The following is a 17,564-nucleotide window of genomic DNA, read 5'->3' as shown; positions in this document are numbered from 1 at the left end:
TAGTATGCAGACCTTGCCCTCGCTATATATTATGTTACTCCGCTGGAGGCAGAAAATATAATTTGCAACACAATGTTATGAGGTCATAATTCGATCTAAATAGCAGTAAAGCTTTAAAATATAATAGGTTTTCTTGATTTGGGAAAGCGGGACCCTGTTCTACACATTCAGAGATGCATTTTTTGTGATACGGAACGTTAAAAATAATGAATGTGACATGGATCAATGTCAACATATTAAATCTGACAGCAGGGTCCAAAATTATCCTTTGCACCAAAAACAAAGTGGCACAAATTAGCAATTTGGTAGAAATGCATACTCAAAATAGCAAAGAATGATCCTGACATTTCTTTGTTGTTTTTATTAATAAAACTCCATAATAAGTGGTGGTTCATTTCTGGTTTATGCCTCAAAAATCTAAATACTAGAAAGAAAATCACAATGTGTCTATCTATCGATCTGATGCAGTCAACCACAGTTGACAGAACCAGCAATATTCCTGAAAAAGTGACAGCTGGAGCAAACAATACATTTTGGACCCTGAATGTTTTTTGTTTGCTTTTTCAAAGTTTAGAAGCACATGCAAAATCATTTAAAAATGGTCAATGATAAAATTTGTGACATTTCTCAGAACAATTTTGTGTCATTGTTTATAGTCTTCAAGTAGCTGACTGAACCATCTAAGGCATTTGTGGATCCTACAAATGTCCATTACGACTGCTAAAATACAACCAAACTACTATCTACTTGACTTTCATAGATGAATGGGCATAAATAACTTGATGTACTGTAGGAGAGCAAACCTTGCTTTCATTCCCACCCCCTGTTCCATGACGGTGCCATTAGCGGTGTGCCTCATTCCCCCCATAGCTGCTCCATTATGAGTTCCACTTTGCAGAGAAACCATCTTCTCAGAGGGCAGTAATACTCGTAGTGAAACTGCTCGAACTCAGGTGTCTGGCGAATGTCATGCAAGAACGAGATGTCCAAGTCTGACTCCAACAGTAAGAGGAGCAGTGGAAGTAGAATCATGAGAAGGCCAGTTGCCATCACCACCAGACGCACGGCACTGCGCAGGCAAGCCTGCATCTGGTGCTGCCCATTTGGCGGGTTGCACAAAGACTTGCGATAATCCTCTCTGGCCAATTCCCGATCCCGTTCGGCCTGAAGCTCCACCTGCATCTCTGGATCGGCGTGTAGCTCCTTCAGCATGCGTGCGGGGCTCTGGAACAGAACATCTAACCCACATTGGCTCTCATCCACTGGCGTTGGCACCATGCTGGCACACGGGTTATACGCCGTGTCCGAAATAGTGAGAGTGTCGCTCTCCTCTTCTTCATTATCTGCATGTGTGTCTCTCCTCTCCGCATCTGCCCTCGTCCTGTTAGCTGTCTCATCTTCTTGTCTTTCCTGGATGGTTTCTCTTTCCTCTATCTCCACTTCCTCAGGTGTCACCGATGGTTTCAGTGGAGATAGGTGAACTGAGTCTTTTAAAGCCCGGAGTCCTGCAAAGCATACAACGTGTTCATCACAGTTATTTTACGTGTACAAAATGTGAAATCCTGCTGTCTGAAGTTTTTTCACGTTTTAATAAAACGCATGTATTCATTGAAATGACTCACAAATAATTGCTGTTGCCCTTATTGTATGCATCCTGCCTGTGTGTGTGTTCATGGAGCAGCTATGAGAAATGACTGTAGCCTGTTTTCTTTGGACAAGTCCTGTCTAAAAATAGACCCGGTTGCCTGGGTAGTGTGGATTAAGACAAGTCTCCCGGCTAAATTGTCACTGACATTCAGGGTTCTCCATGCAGCTCTTCTCAAATGTAGCACTCACCCAACAACCTCATCTAAAATATATATATATATATTTCTTGTTGCCCAATAATATTAATGTTATGTAAATCGTAAAAGACATTGAATTTTTTCAATGTTTTGCAGTCAGAATAGAATATAAACACTAATTAAATACAATGGATTTAACTACATATATTTTTGTGAGTGGTTGGCCTGCTACAGTGCCTTTGACTAACAACTTCAAAGGCAATTTTCTCAATATTCAGATTTTTTCACACTCTCAGATTCCAGAGTTTTAAACGGTTGTATCTCCGCCATTTTTTGTCAGATCCTAACAACCCATACATCGGAAGAAACCTTTATTATTCCGCTTTCAGACATTAGGGTGAATAAATTATACCCGTTTTTTTGTATGTGGGGGGGTGTTCTCTTTAACAAGCTCACCGACTATGCTTCAAATGTCATATTTCTCTAAGCAAATTGAAAAATCATTGTATAACCTTGTAGATGAAGGCATGGGCACCGACAACATGTCACCATAGCGACACATAAAGAGCCCAGGAGGAGGCAAGAGTCACTCGAATCAGACCACTGTGGTTACCATGGCAACAATCAGTGACAACAACTAAATTTCAAGGTGAAGGACATCAAAATCGCCCAAAAGATACAGACGTCATCAAGTAAAAGAGAACAAGTTGACATATGCAGCATCCAGCTCACTATATGATTTGAATGAAAATATGAGTGGTACCGTCAAAATTAGGGCACAGTTGGGGCTTTTCAGGGTGTCATGTGTAGTTCCTAACTGGCCCAAATTTGAGAAAAAAAGGCCATCCCTACATCTCTACAATATTCTGGTACTTAGGTATTCTCACACAGAAACATCATGAAAAACTCCTTAAACCACACATTAGAGGTATGATCACATCTGCTCTACTCTTAATACAGAACAAAATGTAAGTGTCTTTAGATGTTATCATTTTAACTGTCATTTGATTAACATCTAGAACATTAACAACTTAAGAAGTTAAATTTTAAATTCATGACGACCATGTCATCATCTGCATCAGGAATTCTTATATTCTTAAATTACAGAGTGAAAGCTACTGTAAAAATCACTGATGAAATGAAGTATAGCCACGCTGTTCCTATAAATAATGATTCCGACCTCTTGCATTGCAACATAACGGTCACAAATAACAGATGCTAATGTGAGATTATCAGATTTGGGTAGCTTCCATACCAGTTCCTGAGATACGCTCCCCGTGGCCAAGAAGGCGTACATAGACATCTCGTGCTGTGTGGTTGGCCATGCGAAGCTGAAGGCTGTGGCGCGTTGTGATCTTTACCTGGCAACGCATGCCGTACGCTTGCTCCCTTAAACTGTTATCCAGAAATCCATTAAGAACCTCATCTACATCTCTTTGTAGAACTCCCTCAGCAACCGTTTCACAACCCACCTCATCCTGAACGCCCATACCACACTCCTCCTGCTCTCCAAAAACATCCATGTTGGACCCTCTCTAAAAACCTCCCACTCAGATCGAAGACTATCTGCACAATGACGTTCTGCTGTGTTCTTTTCCTGAGACGTCTGGCATGGGTCATCGCTGTAATAAATCGCGTACACCCATAGGATGGGGTCTGGCCGACCCCTTCTCTTCACTGGATAGCAGACAGTGTTAACAAAGTCAGGGCATTAGGGGTCGGATCAGCCCAAATGCAGGATGAGCTATTTATACAGTATCAAGCATAGCATGTGGCTTTGGTAATCACAGCGGCTGATTATGATGAAAATATACACTCTGCAGAACAGTACATCTCATAGACACATCCGGATTTAGAGGTGTCCTGCTTTTGTGCCTTTGCTTTTAATTTATTATTTCTACAACAGTTATTAAAGGAATACTTAAACAGTGTGAGGAAAATAACAAATTCGATCTATTTTCTGATAACCTTCGCAATTATCAAAAAACAACACCACTGTGGCCATTTTGAATCCGCAAGCATGAAGGCCCATGTCAACCTTAACAGCACTGGTTGGAAAGCAGATCCCAACAAATGAGACTGCACAAATGAAAAGTCATAAAGATGTCACTAGCTTGAGTTGCAAAATACCCCTAAATATGACACAAACGTCCTTACCAGTTTAGAAAAGGGAAGCCAGATATTATACTGTAACTCAATGCTCTCCAGTGTGGAACTAACCGGCAAAGGACTGTCGAGACAGGAATCGAACCCAGGTCGCCGTGGGCGCACACTCTAAAAAAGTTTCTTGGCTCGTAATCATAACGGAAACACTTTCGGTGCTATATAGAACCACGTTTTGGTGCTTCGGTGGTTCTTCAGCAGTTCTTTGGGATGACTGCTGTGCTATATAGAACCGCTGAAGAACCATACAGGGGCTTAACAGGTCATTTTAGGTGAGAACCTTTGAAGAACCTGTGAAGCACCAAGATATGCTATAGAACTAAAAGTGGTGTCCTTATAGTTACGAGTAAAGAATCATTTTATGTGTTACATAGCAGCATTTTATTTTTAAAGTGTACTTGCGCTTCCTCAAAGTCCGTTTACGGAAGTCGTGCCACTCGGCGGCCATATTTGCAATGCCTCTGAGCAGCTATTTACAGTACGTCATAGCTAAAAATCTCCTTTTTCAATATCGCCTCATCTGTTGCGCCTGCACACAGGCTGGCAGGCGCCTCACGAGAGCCCTGCCCCAGAGAATCGTCAGACTTTATTGATTGACGACTGGCTTGTTTTACAGGAAGGCGTGCCCTCCTTCACAAGAGCGGCCATATTGAGATTTGCCTCCTTCGCAATTCATTGTAATGGCAGTGGTGCATCTAGTTACCTTTTTTATATTTGACTACATTTACTAAATACGTTTTTTTGAAGAATGTTGGTTACCGAACAACAGCGTAACCCATTCACTTCTATAGTATGGACACAAAGCCAAGTCAATTGCTCGGTTACCAACAGGTTAGCCATACAGGTTTTGAATGACCAAAGGAGTAAATGATGAGAGAATTTTCATTATGGGGTGAACTATCAATTGTAAGTAGTAACACACCAACAAATCAAAATATACAGTATCTGCTGCATAGCAACCAACCACAGCCTTGTGGATGGTGTAGCATTGGTGATGTTTCACTTCAATGGCTTATAGCACACACATTTCATTAAAGTAACCTCTCAAGTCTCTTAAGTAACTGTCAGTTTTTTTTGGAACTGAACCAACTTTTGAATAAGCTTATGTTTAAATATACTGCAGTGATTTGACACTTTAAAGTCACAGTATAAAGTTAGTTCAGAGTAAAATTCAAGCATCATCTTTTTGCAGTTGCCACTTGGTTTGAATATTCTTATTAGATTGCCAGAGAGCCTGTGATCGTACAGGATGTATAAGAAAATCCAGAGACAGGCTTATGTGGTATTTAGTCCTTAAAACCTTGTCCTTTACTTTGGTAACTCAATCTGTGAGAGGCTTAGATATGATGCAGTATCAGCTTCAGATCTTTTCCCGTGGCCTTTGTCTTTCTGATTCACACAACTAGACCTGGCAACCTGCATCAGCTTAATAAGCATTTAATTCACAACCTTTTTGGAATTTACCTGAATGATTCGACTTTAAACAGAAGAATGATTCAATTGACTTAACCAGCAGCTTCTGACTTTATAAGCAGTTGCTTTAATGTGCACAGTACTTTTATAGCACAAGTCTGGGCATGACTCCAAATAATCAGTGCTAACATGATGTCTGCTGAGAGTATTTTAATGCTCTGATTGGAGTCTCCACAGAGACCAGCACACCATCAGCTCATTTTCAATAGATCCCCTGAGAACAGGTGCCTTACATCTGTCAAAACCATCAGTACAGTTGTTTTAAAGGTGTATTGGAAACTCTTTTGCTTACTTTTGACTGCATACAGACACCTGCATGTAAAGCGCACTGTAAAGCTTTATAAAATAATTACAGATGCCATTGTGGAAACAACATATTCACAGGCGCATATGCGCCTATTAATTTATTCCACAACAAAGTAGCATTTTGCGAATCATGTTTCATCAAAAAAGCAACCGCATGTTTTTCCAAGCCTTGATGCATAATGAGAAAAGTATTAAACAAACATATCTGGCCAGATCTGGGCAGACAGCTTTCCCATTCGTCTGCCTAAAAAGTCAAGGCATGTACAATGTACAAAATCACTGGATTTTCCATGTGTCAAATCACACACATTCACATTCATAATAGAAGCATGTTTGTGTTACCGTTGTCTGCTGAGATATCTCTGCGTTCCCTGCTAGAGCTTAGTGCTGGTAGGAGTGGCTCCATGTTCATTATGAGATGTTTATGACTGAGTGAAGTAAAGCTTCTGCTTTGGCCAAACTGACACCTAAAACAACCACAAAACAGAGCAAATTCCAATAACGGTTGGAGGGCCAATCTGAATTTGGCGGACATCAAAACAGCAGCACATAACCTTAAGAATTCTAATATGGGTATTTATACTTTTCAATTTTCACAATTAGTCTGGCAACACAGAAGTCATGAGATAGACACTTGAAAACATCTGAGCGTACAAACGAGCATATCCATGAAGACTAACAAACAACAACAAAATCGCAATTCGGTCTGGATAACAATATGAAAAAGAAGCAAAATAAATTCAAATGGAGATGTTACTGACCTGTGTACAACAGGTGGTTCTCTTTGAATCTTTGAGCTGGCTTCAATGGCTTCTTTAGCCACCCGCCCACTGGAAAACACACGCACGTTCACTTACACTGCTATAATGTTATTATTCACACTAATGAGAAATTGTAATGTATGACGTATGTTTAGTGCCATCGGCTAAGTACATTTAATCAAATAATCTCACCTGTAGCGAAATCTGCTTCCCTTGAAAAAGATACTGCTGCTGGACACCGTCTTTATCTGACTTGATTTTGCGCATCTAAATAACAGAAAACAGAGAAAATGTATTCAAACATTACCTGGAGTCATTTCTAAATGAAGAGTGATTTGTGTGTGCATGCACCTCTGTATAAAACATATTGAACACACTTCAATCAAAGGTCTGGTATTGAAACGTATGTCCCGAAACACCTGAAAAACTAGTTTCCTTCCAAACTTTTAGTATGTGTCTGTGAAAAAGCACAAACAGACAGTGCATCTCAGCGCAGCTATCACCCAAGGCAACTGCCTCTCGCTGTTTGGATTCAGATACTATTTATGAGAGAGTTACTATTTTGTTTCTGAAGAAGTTAAGCAGCATACCCCTTGCTTTTCTCTATATAAATGAGCCTCTTTGGAAATGATCCGAAAACATAGAATTAGCTTTATGCAGAAAATACTTAGCACTAATTATAGTCCCTTATTTTTCAAGTTTACAGACTGTATAAACCGTACAAAGACTTCTGACCATGTCATTCTGAATATAGGAGATTATATTATAAAACGTCACAAGGGGGGTGCGAGGCCCTGCACGAACTTGATATCCGAGGGCCTCTGGAGGAGGTATTGTTTTTTGCATTGGTTTTATGATGATTGATGATGATTCTCAAAGAAAACGGGCAGTGAGTCTGTTGCTATAGTGACGAATGCAATTTTGTCAGGCGTAAACCACGCTCTTTGTTGTTAATGTTGTGGATATTTCAGCAAAAAGTTTGCTTCAATCTAACAGCACCAGGTTGAATAGGGAAAAACTTTAGCACATCCATTTTAGATGCTTAAATTATTTCTCCCTCAATGCAGTTTTAATGAACATAGGTTTGCTTAAATATCTTTGGTTTGACCAATTGCGTTGCGTGTATATGAAAACTACATTTAATGTGGTTAAATGACTTTACTTGGCAAAAATATATTTTCTTCTGTTATATACTTCTATTTTTTCTTCTGTTCCTTTAAAAAAAAGACAAATTAATGTTGGTTCTTAATGGAGCTGGCTCAGACCCATCACTACGGGCCTGAATGTGCTTTTGAGATGTGGTTATAGCTCTGCCATCAGAGGGGACTGGGGACTGATGCAGGCATTTTCCTGATAAATAGGTTAAACTTTATTATTTTTAAAGATTTGGTCAAAACAATAGCAGCAGATATTTCTTGTTCAGATAAAGTTTTTTGATATGCCTTACAGGATGTAATTCGCAAACAACACACACTATACCTCAAACCATTAGATTTGTCTGCACGAAGAAGCGATGCCGAATAACAAACCTCACAAAGAAAATAACTGTATATTACGGATAATATTATAAATAATACCCAGAATATCCAAACCTTTTAAATCTTTTTTATTTGGCTACTCTAGAATAACATCCCTCACAATGATTAGCATTGGGACACACTCTGTCAGTTTAACTCAATGGTAAAGACATTTAGCCAAGAATACAGCCAATTCACTGCCTAAAAATGATCATGCCAATGTTTGGGTAACGCGGCTGCTGAGCCAAAAGGTAGTTCCCAAGTATACTCAAAGGTATACTGAATATATTTTGCTCACCCTCAAGCTGTTCCAGGGTGGTTGTTCTGATTTTGAGAAGACGAAAAATTTGCTAGTTTTGCATGTTTGTGCCATGAAATTTGTAACTTATAGACTGATGTGTGGTTAATATGACAACAGGTGTAATTGACATTGCTCTTGTTTGGCATGCCTGCTGTCTGGCTGCCATTTAAGCTCCTAATTAAAAAGCTTTCAGCAGAAATGTGATCCTACTGATACACAGTAACTAGAGACAGGAACACGGAGAACAGAAATGAAGAACTTGCATTAGGCAACAGAGCAATTTGTGTGTCCTCAATAACTTCACCTTCAAAATGAAAATTCTGTCATCATTTACTGAGAAGATATTTTGAAGAATGTTTTGTTTACAGCCCCCAATTAATTTTCATTGGTTACAATAGAAGTGAATGGGGCGCTTTGCTGTTCCAACATTTTTCCCTTTTTTAAATATCTTATTTTGTGTTCTGAAGAAGAAAGTCCTACAGGTTTGAAATGATGACAGAATTTTCCTTTTGAACGTGAAATACTCCTTTCATTATCTAATGCAGACTAATGAAATAAAACTACATACAAATTATGAATTTTAATTATGTTTATAATGATGCTTTCATACAAATAAACAATTTGCATCTCCCCTTTTATTACTAGTACATTTCCATCTGTTTTATATACTGTAAAACTCCAACCATTCTAGACACTTTCAACTTAAATTCAACCTAAAATATTTTGCCACCAATATGTAGTTTTTCTTACAATGCATTATACATTAAAAAACTCCACCAGTTCATCAACGATTCAACTCATCGTGGTCCACATCCAATCCCAGATTGATACTACCTGACAAATTTGATGGATCCTTGCGTCAGTGTAGGGAATTGCTCTTGAAGTGTTGCATTTACTTGACTCAAAGTCTTAAATAATCATAACAGAGCAACACAATAAAATTCTACTCATGACAGTCAGCATAAGCCATTTTAAAAAGATACGTTTTTACCAACTTCCTGAAACTGGCTAATGTGGGTGCATTTCTAATAGTAAATGGAAGAGCATTCCATAACCTGGGTGCAGTGACAGAGAAGGCTCTCCCTCCCATAGTCTTTAATCTACAGGGAGGCTGCTGAAGAGTAAAAGAATCAGCAGACCGAAGGGAACGAGAAGGCGTGTGTAGGGAGACTAAGTCAAAGATATAAGAAGGGGCTATAGCTTTGTTTGTTAGTGTGAGTGTTTTAAAAACAATCTGCGACTGAACAGGAAGCCAATGCAAACTATAAAGCATGCCTGTGATATGCTGACATGGTTCTGGATGTACTGCAGGCTTTTGATTGATTTAGCTGGTAAAACAACAAACAGTTCATTTCAATAGTCAATCCTGGAATTAACGGACGTATGAATAAGCCTTTCAGAATTAGGAAGAGTCAGGTACAAATTAAAATATCTACCTTTTTGAATAGCCGGCAGTGTCCCAAGAAGAATAACATCTGTCTTAGAACAATTAAATTGAAGAAAAGTATGGTGCATCCACGTTTTTGTTTCCTGCAAACACTCCGAAAGATTTTTGGAGGTGGACGCAAATTCAGATTTAGAGCTGATATAGATTTGGGCATAATCAGCATAAAAGCGATAGCACGATCCATATTTCCTAATGCTTTGCCCTAAATTAAGAATATAAACATTAAACAAGATGGGACCCAAAACAGAACCCTGAGGAACACCGTGGCATATACATCCAATTTCAGATTTGATGTTTCCCAGGACAACAAACTGGCAGCGAACAGTGAAGTAAGATTTAAATCATGTAAGCACCGTCCCAGTGATACCAAGGCATCGTTTCAGCCTATTTAGTAGGATAGAATGGCACACTGTTTCAAATGCTGCACTGCTAAGTTCTAACATGACCAAAATGTTAGAGGCCCCAGAGTCAGCTGACACAAGCAAATCATTCATGACTCGAACCAAGGCTATCTCCGTACTGATCACAAAGGTTTTTGGAGGACTGGTGTAGAAACTTCAACCTTGAGTGCATTTGGAACAATACTACTAGAAAGGGAGGTGTTCACAATTTTTTAAATGTGGGGACTAGTTGAAGGGAGACAGCTCTTAGGAACAGTTGTTGGGATTGGGTCATGAATACATGAAGTGGTGTTCATTGTTATTACTAGTTTCGAAATGCAATCAATAGTTACTATATTAAAACTGGAAAATGCAGCATCAGAAAGTTTAAGTGCATAGGTCTTTGAAATTGCAGAGCAGGAGACCCTTTTTCCACAAAGAAATTAAGAAACATATTTTTCCTATGGTTCAGTGGTTAGAACATGTCGCTAGCAACGCCAATGTCATGGGTTCGATCCCAGGGGATTGCACGGTCAGAAACAAATGTATAGTACAATGCAATGTACTGTAAGTCGGTTTGGATAAAAGCATCTGGCAAATGCATAAATGTAAAAATTGTTGCAAGTTGTTGGGGGAAAAATACAGTTGATTTTTCTTAAAATTTTTGTTGAGATTTGCAGCACCATCGCTAATGATAGACGAGTAATACTTTGTTCTTGCTGCTTTAAGTGCTTCAATATATTGAGTCATTTATTTATCATACATGAGCTTATGGACAGTTAAATCTGTTTTCCGATATTGGTTTTCAAGCTTTTTGCCTTGAGAGCCCTGGGGTCAGTGGTGTACCAAATATAAAATTTAGTAAATGAAACAACACGTTTTGTCTCCAAGGGGCTAACACCTCTAAAGTAGAAGACAAAATGGAATTATAGTGATCCACAGATTTGACTATAGTGTGCTCTGATATCAAACATGAAAAACTGTCGTAATTGATGTTCTTGACATTTCTAAAACTGATGACCCCTTTTTTGTGCACATCTTAAAAATGGAAGATTTAAATTCAAAGTGAGACGCACATGTCAGTGCTGAGGAGCTGATCAATATCCACACCAACAAAACACACCAAATCAAGTGTGTGACCTTTGTTATGAGGGGGAAATTTCACGTGCTGGGTCATGTTGAAACAATCAAGTGCATCCATAAAATCAACTGTTAGATACAGACGTGCTCAAATTTGCCGGTACCGCTCCACAAAAAAACAAATGCACTATTTTCTTTCAAATAAATTGAAACTGACAAAAGTAATTGTCATCCTCCATTGTTTATTCCATATTAAATAGAAATCAGACTTTACTTTAGATTTTTTATTCAACATAATATTGTAAAGAAGAAAACAAATGAAAATGTCAGGGACAAAAATGTCAGGGACAAAAATGATGGGACCCCTAACCTAATATTTTGTTGGAGAAAAATGATGGGACCCCTAACCTAATATTTTGTTGCACAACCTATAGAGGCGATCACTGCAAGCAAATCTGTAGCTCTCAATGAGACTTCTGAACCTGTGAACAGGTAGTTTTGCTCCAGCTGTCTCAGGTTTGATGGGTGCCTTCTCCAGACTGCAAATTTGAACTCTTCCCATAGATGTTCAATAGGATTCAGATCAGGACTCATAGAAGGCCACTTCAGAATAGTCCAATGTTTTGTTCTTATCCATTCTTGGGTGGTTATGGGTCATTATTCTGTTACAGGACCCATGACCTGCGACTGAGACAGAGCTTTCTGACACTGGGCAGAAAGTTTCACTCCACAATGCATCGATAGTCTTAAGATTTCATTGTGCCCTGCACATATTCAAGGCACCCTGTGCCAGATGCAGCAAAGCAGCCCCTAAACATAACTGAGCCTCCTCCGTGTTTAACTGTAGCTATAGTGTTCAGCTTGATTTCTTCGTCTGTGAACGTAGAGCTGATGTGACTTGCCAAAAAGCTCCAGTTTTGACTCATCTGTCCAAAGGTATTTCTCCCGGAAGGATTATGGCTTGTTAATATGAATGTTAGCAAATTCCAGTCTGGCTTTTTTATGTTTTCCTTTCAAAAGTGGAGTCCTTCTGGGTCTTCTTCCATGGAACCCACTCTTGCCAAAAAAGCAACAGATGCGATCAGAAACTGATGTACCTTCACCATGGAGTTCAGCTTGTATCTGTTTGCCAGTTATCCTTGGTTCTTATTCTACCATTCGCACTATCCTTCTTTTCAATCTGGGGTCAATTTTCCTCTTGCCCAAGGTGGTTGGCTACAATTCCATGGCCCTTAAACATCTTAATATTTGCAACTGTTGTCACAGGAAGATCAAGCTGCTTGGAGATGGTCTTGTAGCATTTACCTTTACCATGCTTGTTTACAATTCTCTTTCTGAGCTCCTCAGACAACTCTATCCTTTCCTTTCTAAAGCCAATGTTCAGTGTGGGGCACACAATGATACCAAACAGCACAGTGACTACTTTTGAGATTACAAGTAACATGTATGATACTAATTAAAGAAACTAATCTTTTTTAAGTATCACTTTAATCCAATGATGTATTATCTTTTCTTAGGGGTACCAACAAATATGCCCAGGCCATTTTAGCATATCTTTGTAGAATAAGCAATAATTCATCTTTATTTTATGACATACCAAAGGCATGCAGTACACATGATACAATAGCTTTTAATTTCATCCCTCTTCAGGAAGAATGACGCATTATTTCAATGAGCTGTAAGGGCACCAACAAATTTGAGCACGTCTTTAGCTGTATTATTTGAGTTATCCACATGGATATTAATGTCCCCAGTAAGAAACATTGCTGGACAAACAGAGCTAACAGATGAAAGTAGTTCTGTTCATTGATAAACAGCGAATGAGGCTGTTATGTCCCTGTAAAATGAAAAGAATGAAAAGAAACTGTTCTGGTTCCCCAGGTGGATCCTCAGGTGTACAGCTGCACTGCTGCTCTGTTCATGCAATGCTGCATGTACATACAGGCAGAGTGTTTGCCCAGAACAGTTTTATTCCGCCAGGCTAAAACCATGCTATTGTTAGAATATGTGATGATAATGGTCCATCAGAATTACATTTATCCATTTAGGCCACACTTTGTGTTTTTTTAAAGCGGCTAACAAATAAGAGATATACGTAAAATGCAAAACTATTAAACAACTGTTATGGCCCACACACGTTTATCAGTGTTTCCCATACAATGCATTTACTGGGCGGACCACCCCCTTTGGCATCAAATTTAGTAATTTCTTATCCATCCATGATAATGACTGTTTCTGTGATCGATTAACTAGTGAATAAACAGCGCTTCGACGTCTTCTCTATTCCTGACTTGTTTGATGTGAGTGGTACATGGTTCTCTCTCTCCCGTGTTACATGCTCTCTCTTGGTGCGTCCCAAACGGGATATTATTGCCCTCCGAAGGGCCCTTCATAAAAGGGACACCATACAAATCGTCGCTCCAAATAAATAGAATATTACATTTTATGTCTCCTTTTGCCAAGTAAATTTTTAAACACATTAAGAGACAAAATTGCGTTTTTCCCTAGAGTTTACACATCAAGAGCTTTACTCTTCGAAGTGAGTAGGGAATAGGGATGATTGGTTCTGAATGGAACGCAGGGTCTTTCACGATGAGCTCCATGTGCGTGCGAGCCCTAGGCCTCGGCCAATGAGTTTGGTGCGATGTGTTCGCGTTGGTGTATTTAGCTCCATGTAACAGCGTATTCTCTACATTTCTGAAATTATGCGAAACGTCTGCTCTGTACGGAAGCCGTAAAGTGCCAAACAAAACAACAAATCTATAAGCCAAAAAACGAATCCCAAATCACAATTACAAATCTTAAAACGCAACACCAAATCTGAAAACACATTAACAAACCATAAAGCGCAACAACAATTCCGGAAACAAAACAACAAATCAGAAAACACAACGACAAGTCAGAAAACACAACGACAATTTGTCTGATTTGTTATTTTGTTTCCGGATTTGTCGTTGTGTTTTCTGATTTGTTATTTTGTTTTCAGATTTGGTGTTGCGTTTTCAGATTTGTAATTGTGATTTGGGATTCGTTTTTTGGGCTTTTAGATTTGTTGTTTGTTTTGCGATTTGTTGTTTTGTTTGGCACTTTACAGGTTCTGTAGCTCTGCACAATACGCAATCTATTATAAACTATCACTTGCATTTAAAATCACAGAAACACTCATAATACAGCAACATGCCCGATGATGTTGCGTTTATAAATCAGGATTTTAGCAGCAGTTAAAGTGAGTGCTGGTGGCATTTAGTTGTATAATACAGTATAATGTGACAGATCAGAGAGTAGAAGCAAAACAGATATCAAGTGCCAACACTAGTCCCAACACAACGTGATGATGTCACAATAATGCAAGTTAGTTTGTGACGTCACCAGCAACACAAGTGTCTCAAATTTCAGCTGGGAACACTGTTTTATATTAACATCTATCATCCTTATATAACATTATACATTAGTTGACATTTGCCTGAGTCTATTGTAGTGTTGCTCTATTGTGTTGACTTTACAATTTTACAAAGAATTCAAAGCAAAATGACATAAGATTTTCAATTTTTATTTGATTTAAAAGACCTCTTTCATAGACTTACAACATAACACTGGAATTGAATTGAATTGAATGGAAATGTTGGAGATAAACATTCTGCGGGATGGAGATAAAGCCCTTATGATAACTTGTTTGTAAGACAACCATAGCCACAGTGTTCCCTATATAAAAACCAAACAAACTAGTAATAAGGCTATTTTATTTGGAGACAGAGACAGAGACAGAATTGATAGGAACGACTCACTTGTAAAAGGCCTGATTTTCTACAGCACATTTCCACAGGTGTTTACAGGCTGCTGGTGTGGAGGTGTGGAATGTCAGAACCAGTTTCTTCTATAGAGAGAAAGCAAAATTAATTGAAAATATCAATCAACCTAAGTGAATTGGGGAAGGTGTTGTAAAAGGAAGCAACAACAAAGAAGTATCATAAATTACAACAGGATGGAATCTGAATATCATAAATAATGTATAATAAAAATAAAGTGTGTGTGTGTGTGTGTGTGTGTACAGAGGGGTGAAGTCTTAAAAGACTACATTGTGGGGACCGTTTGCCGATTATTAAACTAAATTGTGTTTATTTGAAAATGTAAAAATGCAGAAAGGTTTCTGTGAAGGTTAGGGGATAGAATATCAGTACAGTATCAAAGTCTTTATGTCTTTGGGAAGTCCCCACGATGTGTAAAAACAAACATTTGTGTCTGTGTGTTACTGAAAGTGAGTGCTAAATTTGCAGGCAGCTGAATGGTTTTGCCGGGAAAGGGCATGGAATATAAGAGTGAAGATCAATAAAACACATCAAACAGCTCAGTCAGTGAGCCAGTTAACAATGCTTTCACTGGAACACAATACACACTGACTAACATTCATTCACACTATACAGTACATAGTGTAAAATGTTGTACATGTACAGAGATACTACTGTTCCAAATTATGTGTTATTTTGCTTTATTTGATCATTTTTTATGTTTTTAATGTATGTTTAAGTTGTATGTCGTTCTTGTTAAAAACCAATAAACATTCAGTCAAAAAAAACTACCTTGCTAGTCACGATATGTGAAGACTACTTTTGTTATTTCCAGATGTTGGTGGAGGAATTCACGCTTTAAAAAAAATAGTGCCTTATTTCTTTTGACAAACTAAAGATGTTAAATTGAATTTATATATATTTAGAATGATGGATATAGAATGCACTACATTGCTTGCTTATTTTGCTCAAAAGCATGATCTATGTAAAACTACATGTAATAATAAGAAACTGTGCCTTTAACCACATCTCTAAAGCTGTAATTCCAGCTACGCAACTTTGCGATGCTGTTAGAGAATGTTCATTCGAGTGATGGTTTCAGGAAACACTGAATCGTTGAACTATGCTGTCAACAAGGGAACCTGTGACCAATGTTGGGTAACACTGCTTTTGAAAAACTCCTACCTGATGGGCCTTTTAAAAGGCATTCAGCTTCATTCTTGTGAATGTGAACAAATACGGTTATATGAATAAAGTCAAATAAAGAGTGTTTATTATCATAACACAGTAAAGTTTCTTATCCCCCGCAGCCGTGATTTCTATATTTAAGTAAAGTCAAGTCAACTTTATTTTACAATTTTCATTGTTACAAAGCAGCAGTACAAGAAAACATATTGACTATAAGCAAAACATAAGGTTATGCAAGTCAAAACACAGGTAAAATATCAGACAGATTATACATTTCTATATGCAGAGTAAATTAAATAAAACTATAAAATTATAAATATTAAAAAAATTCTAAAAAAATATTTACAATATAGCACGCCCCTGAGTGTTTAGAAATGGTTGAGATCACATTTGTGCACGTGTGTTAAAAAGGCTGCAAATCAACCTAATCCAAGTAAACATATGTGCTGTACCACACACCCAAGACGTAAATATGTATGTATTAGGCCAAAGTGACAGAGATATATGTGAAGAGCTGATAAAGTGCTGTGAGGAACAGAACTGCCTGGAGAATACGTTCCATTAACCTCACATGTCGTGTAATCTGAGACGGGAGATCAATAGACGGAGTGCTGAGCAGCACAATGAATCCACGCAGAAATCAATACAAACCACTTCCAGGCTGTTTAGCATCAGACTGCCGCCTTCTGCAATATACTTCTCTACACTCATACTAAGATTAAAGTCACATCATTAACACAAAGCAGACTGCCAAGTTCCCTGAACCTATAGAATCTAGGAAGTAGACATCTTTGAGAAAACTACTAATTTGGTTTTAGAGAAAGTATCCTGTGATTCACTAAGGGGTGGTTTCCCGTACAGTGGTCCAGTGTGTAATTTTTTGAGGATCTATTGACAGACATAATGTACATGACTATGTCTTAAGAAGTGCATAAAGACCTTAAATAATGAGGCGTTATGTTTTTATTTTCTTAGAATGAGCTATTTCTATCTTCATTCAACACAACATGAAATTCGTCATGTTGTTTCTACAGTAGCCCTTAACGGACAAACTGCTCGCGTTTTGTAAATACATTATCTCCTTCGCTAAAAAAGTAAAAACATCTTATTCCTTATTGTACGTTAGTGCTTCGAAAGGGTGAGGCGATCGGTGTAGTGAGCTGTTGGATTCAATGTCACCGCTAGGTGGCGCTACAGTTCATATACTGGACCTTTATGACCAGTTTTAAACCAGGGCCGCAAACAGCTTTCACTGACATATCTTAGAATACATTTTATAATCTTATAAGTCTAAATCTTATACCTGTCTGGGGAACCACCCTAAACGACAAGGTGTTCCTTGTTGAAAAAATATTCTTCAGCTATATCCTACATAACGC

At 38.3% G+C, this 17,564-nt stretch overlaps 1 protein-coding gene across 1 annotated transcript in view; it reads right to left on the bottom strand.

The window, feature by feature from the left end:
• Positions 1–855: 855 nt before the first annotated feature.
• The window catches only part of frmd3 (FERM domain containing 3), a gene marked incomplete at both ends in the record, with an annotated part of 37,073 nt that continues 20,364 nt past the window's right edge, over positions 856–17,564 (bottom strand). Inside the window, 5 exons of the mRNA XM_079467111.1 lie at positions 856–1,505; positions 6,069–6,193; positions 6,488–6,556; positions 6,680–6,754; positions 14,998–15,086. Coding sequence (XP_079323237.1) covers positions 856–1,505; positions 6,069–6,193; positions 6,488–6,556; positions 6,680–6,754; positions 14,998–15,086 — 1,008 coding nt within the window. The remainder of the gene's footprint in view (positions 1,506–6,068; positions 6,194–6,487; positions 6,557–6,679; positions 6,755–14,997; positions 15,087–17,564) is intronic.

This window comes from Barbatula barbatula (assembly GCF_947034865.1).
Source record: "Barbatula barbatula genome assembly, chromosome: 11".
NCBI lineage: Eukaryota > Metazoa > Chordata > Actinopteri > Cypriniformes > Nemacheilidae > Barbatula > Barbatula barbatula.
The sequence above is the reverse complement of the archived record's forward strand: the minus strand, read 5'-3'. Positions and strand labels throughout refer to the sequence as shown.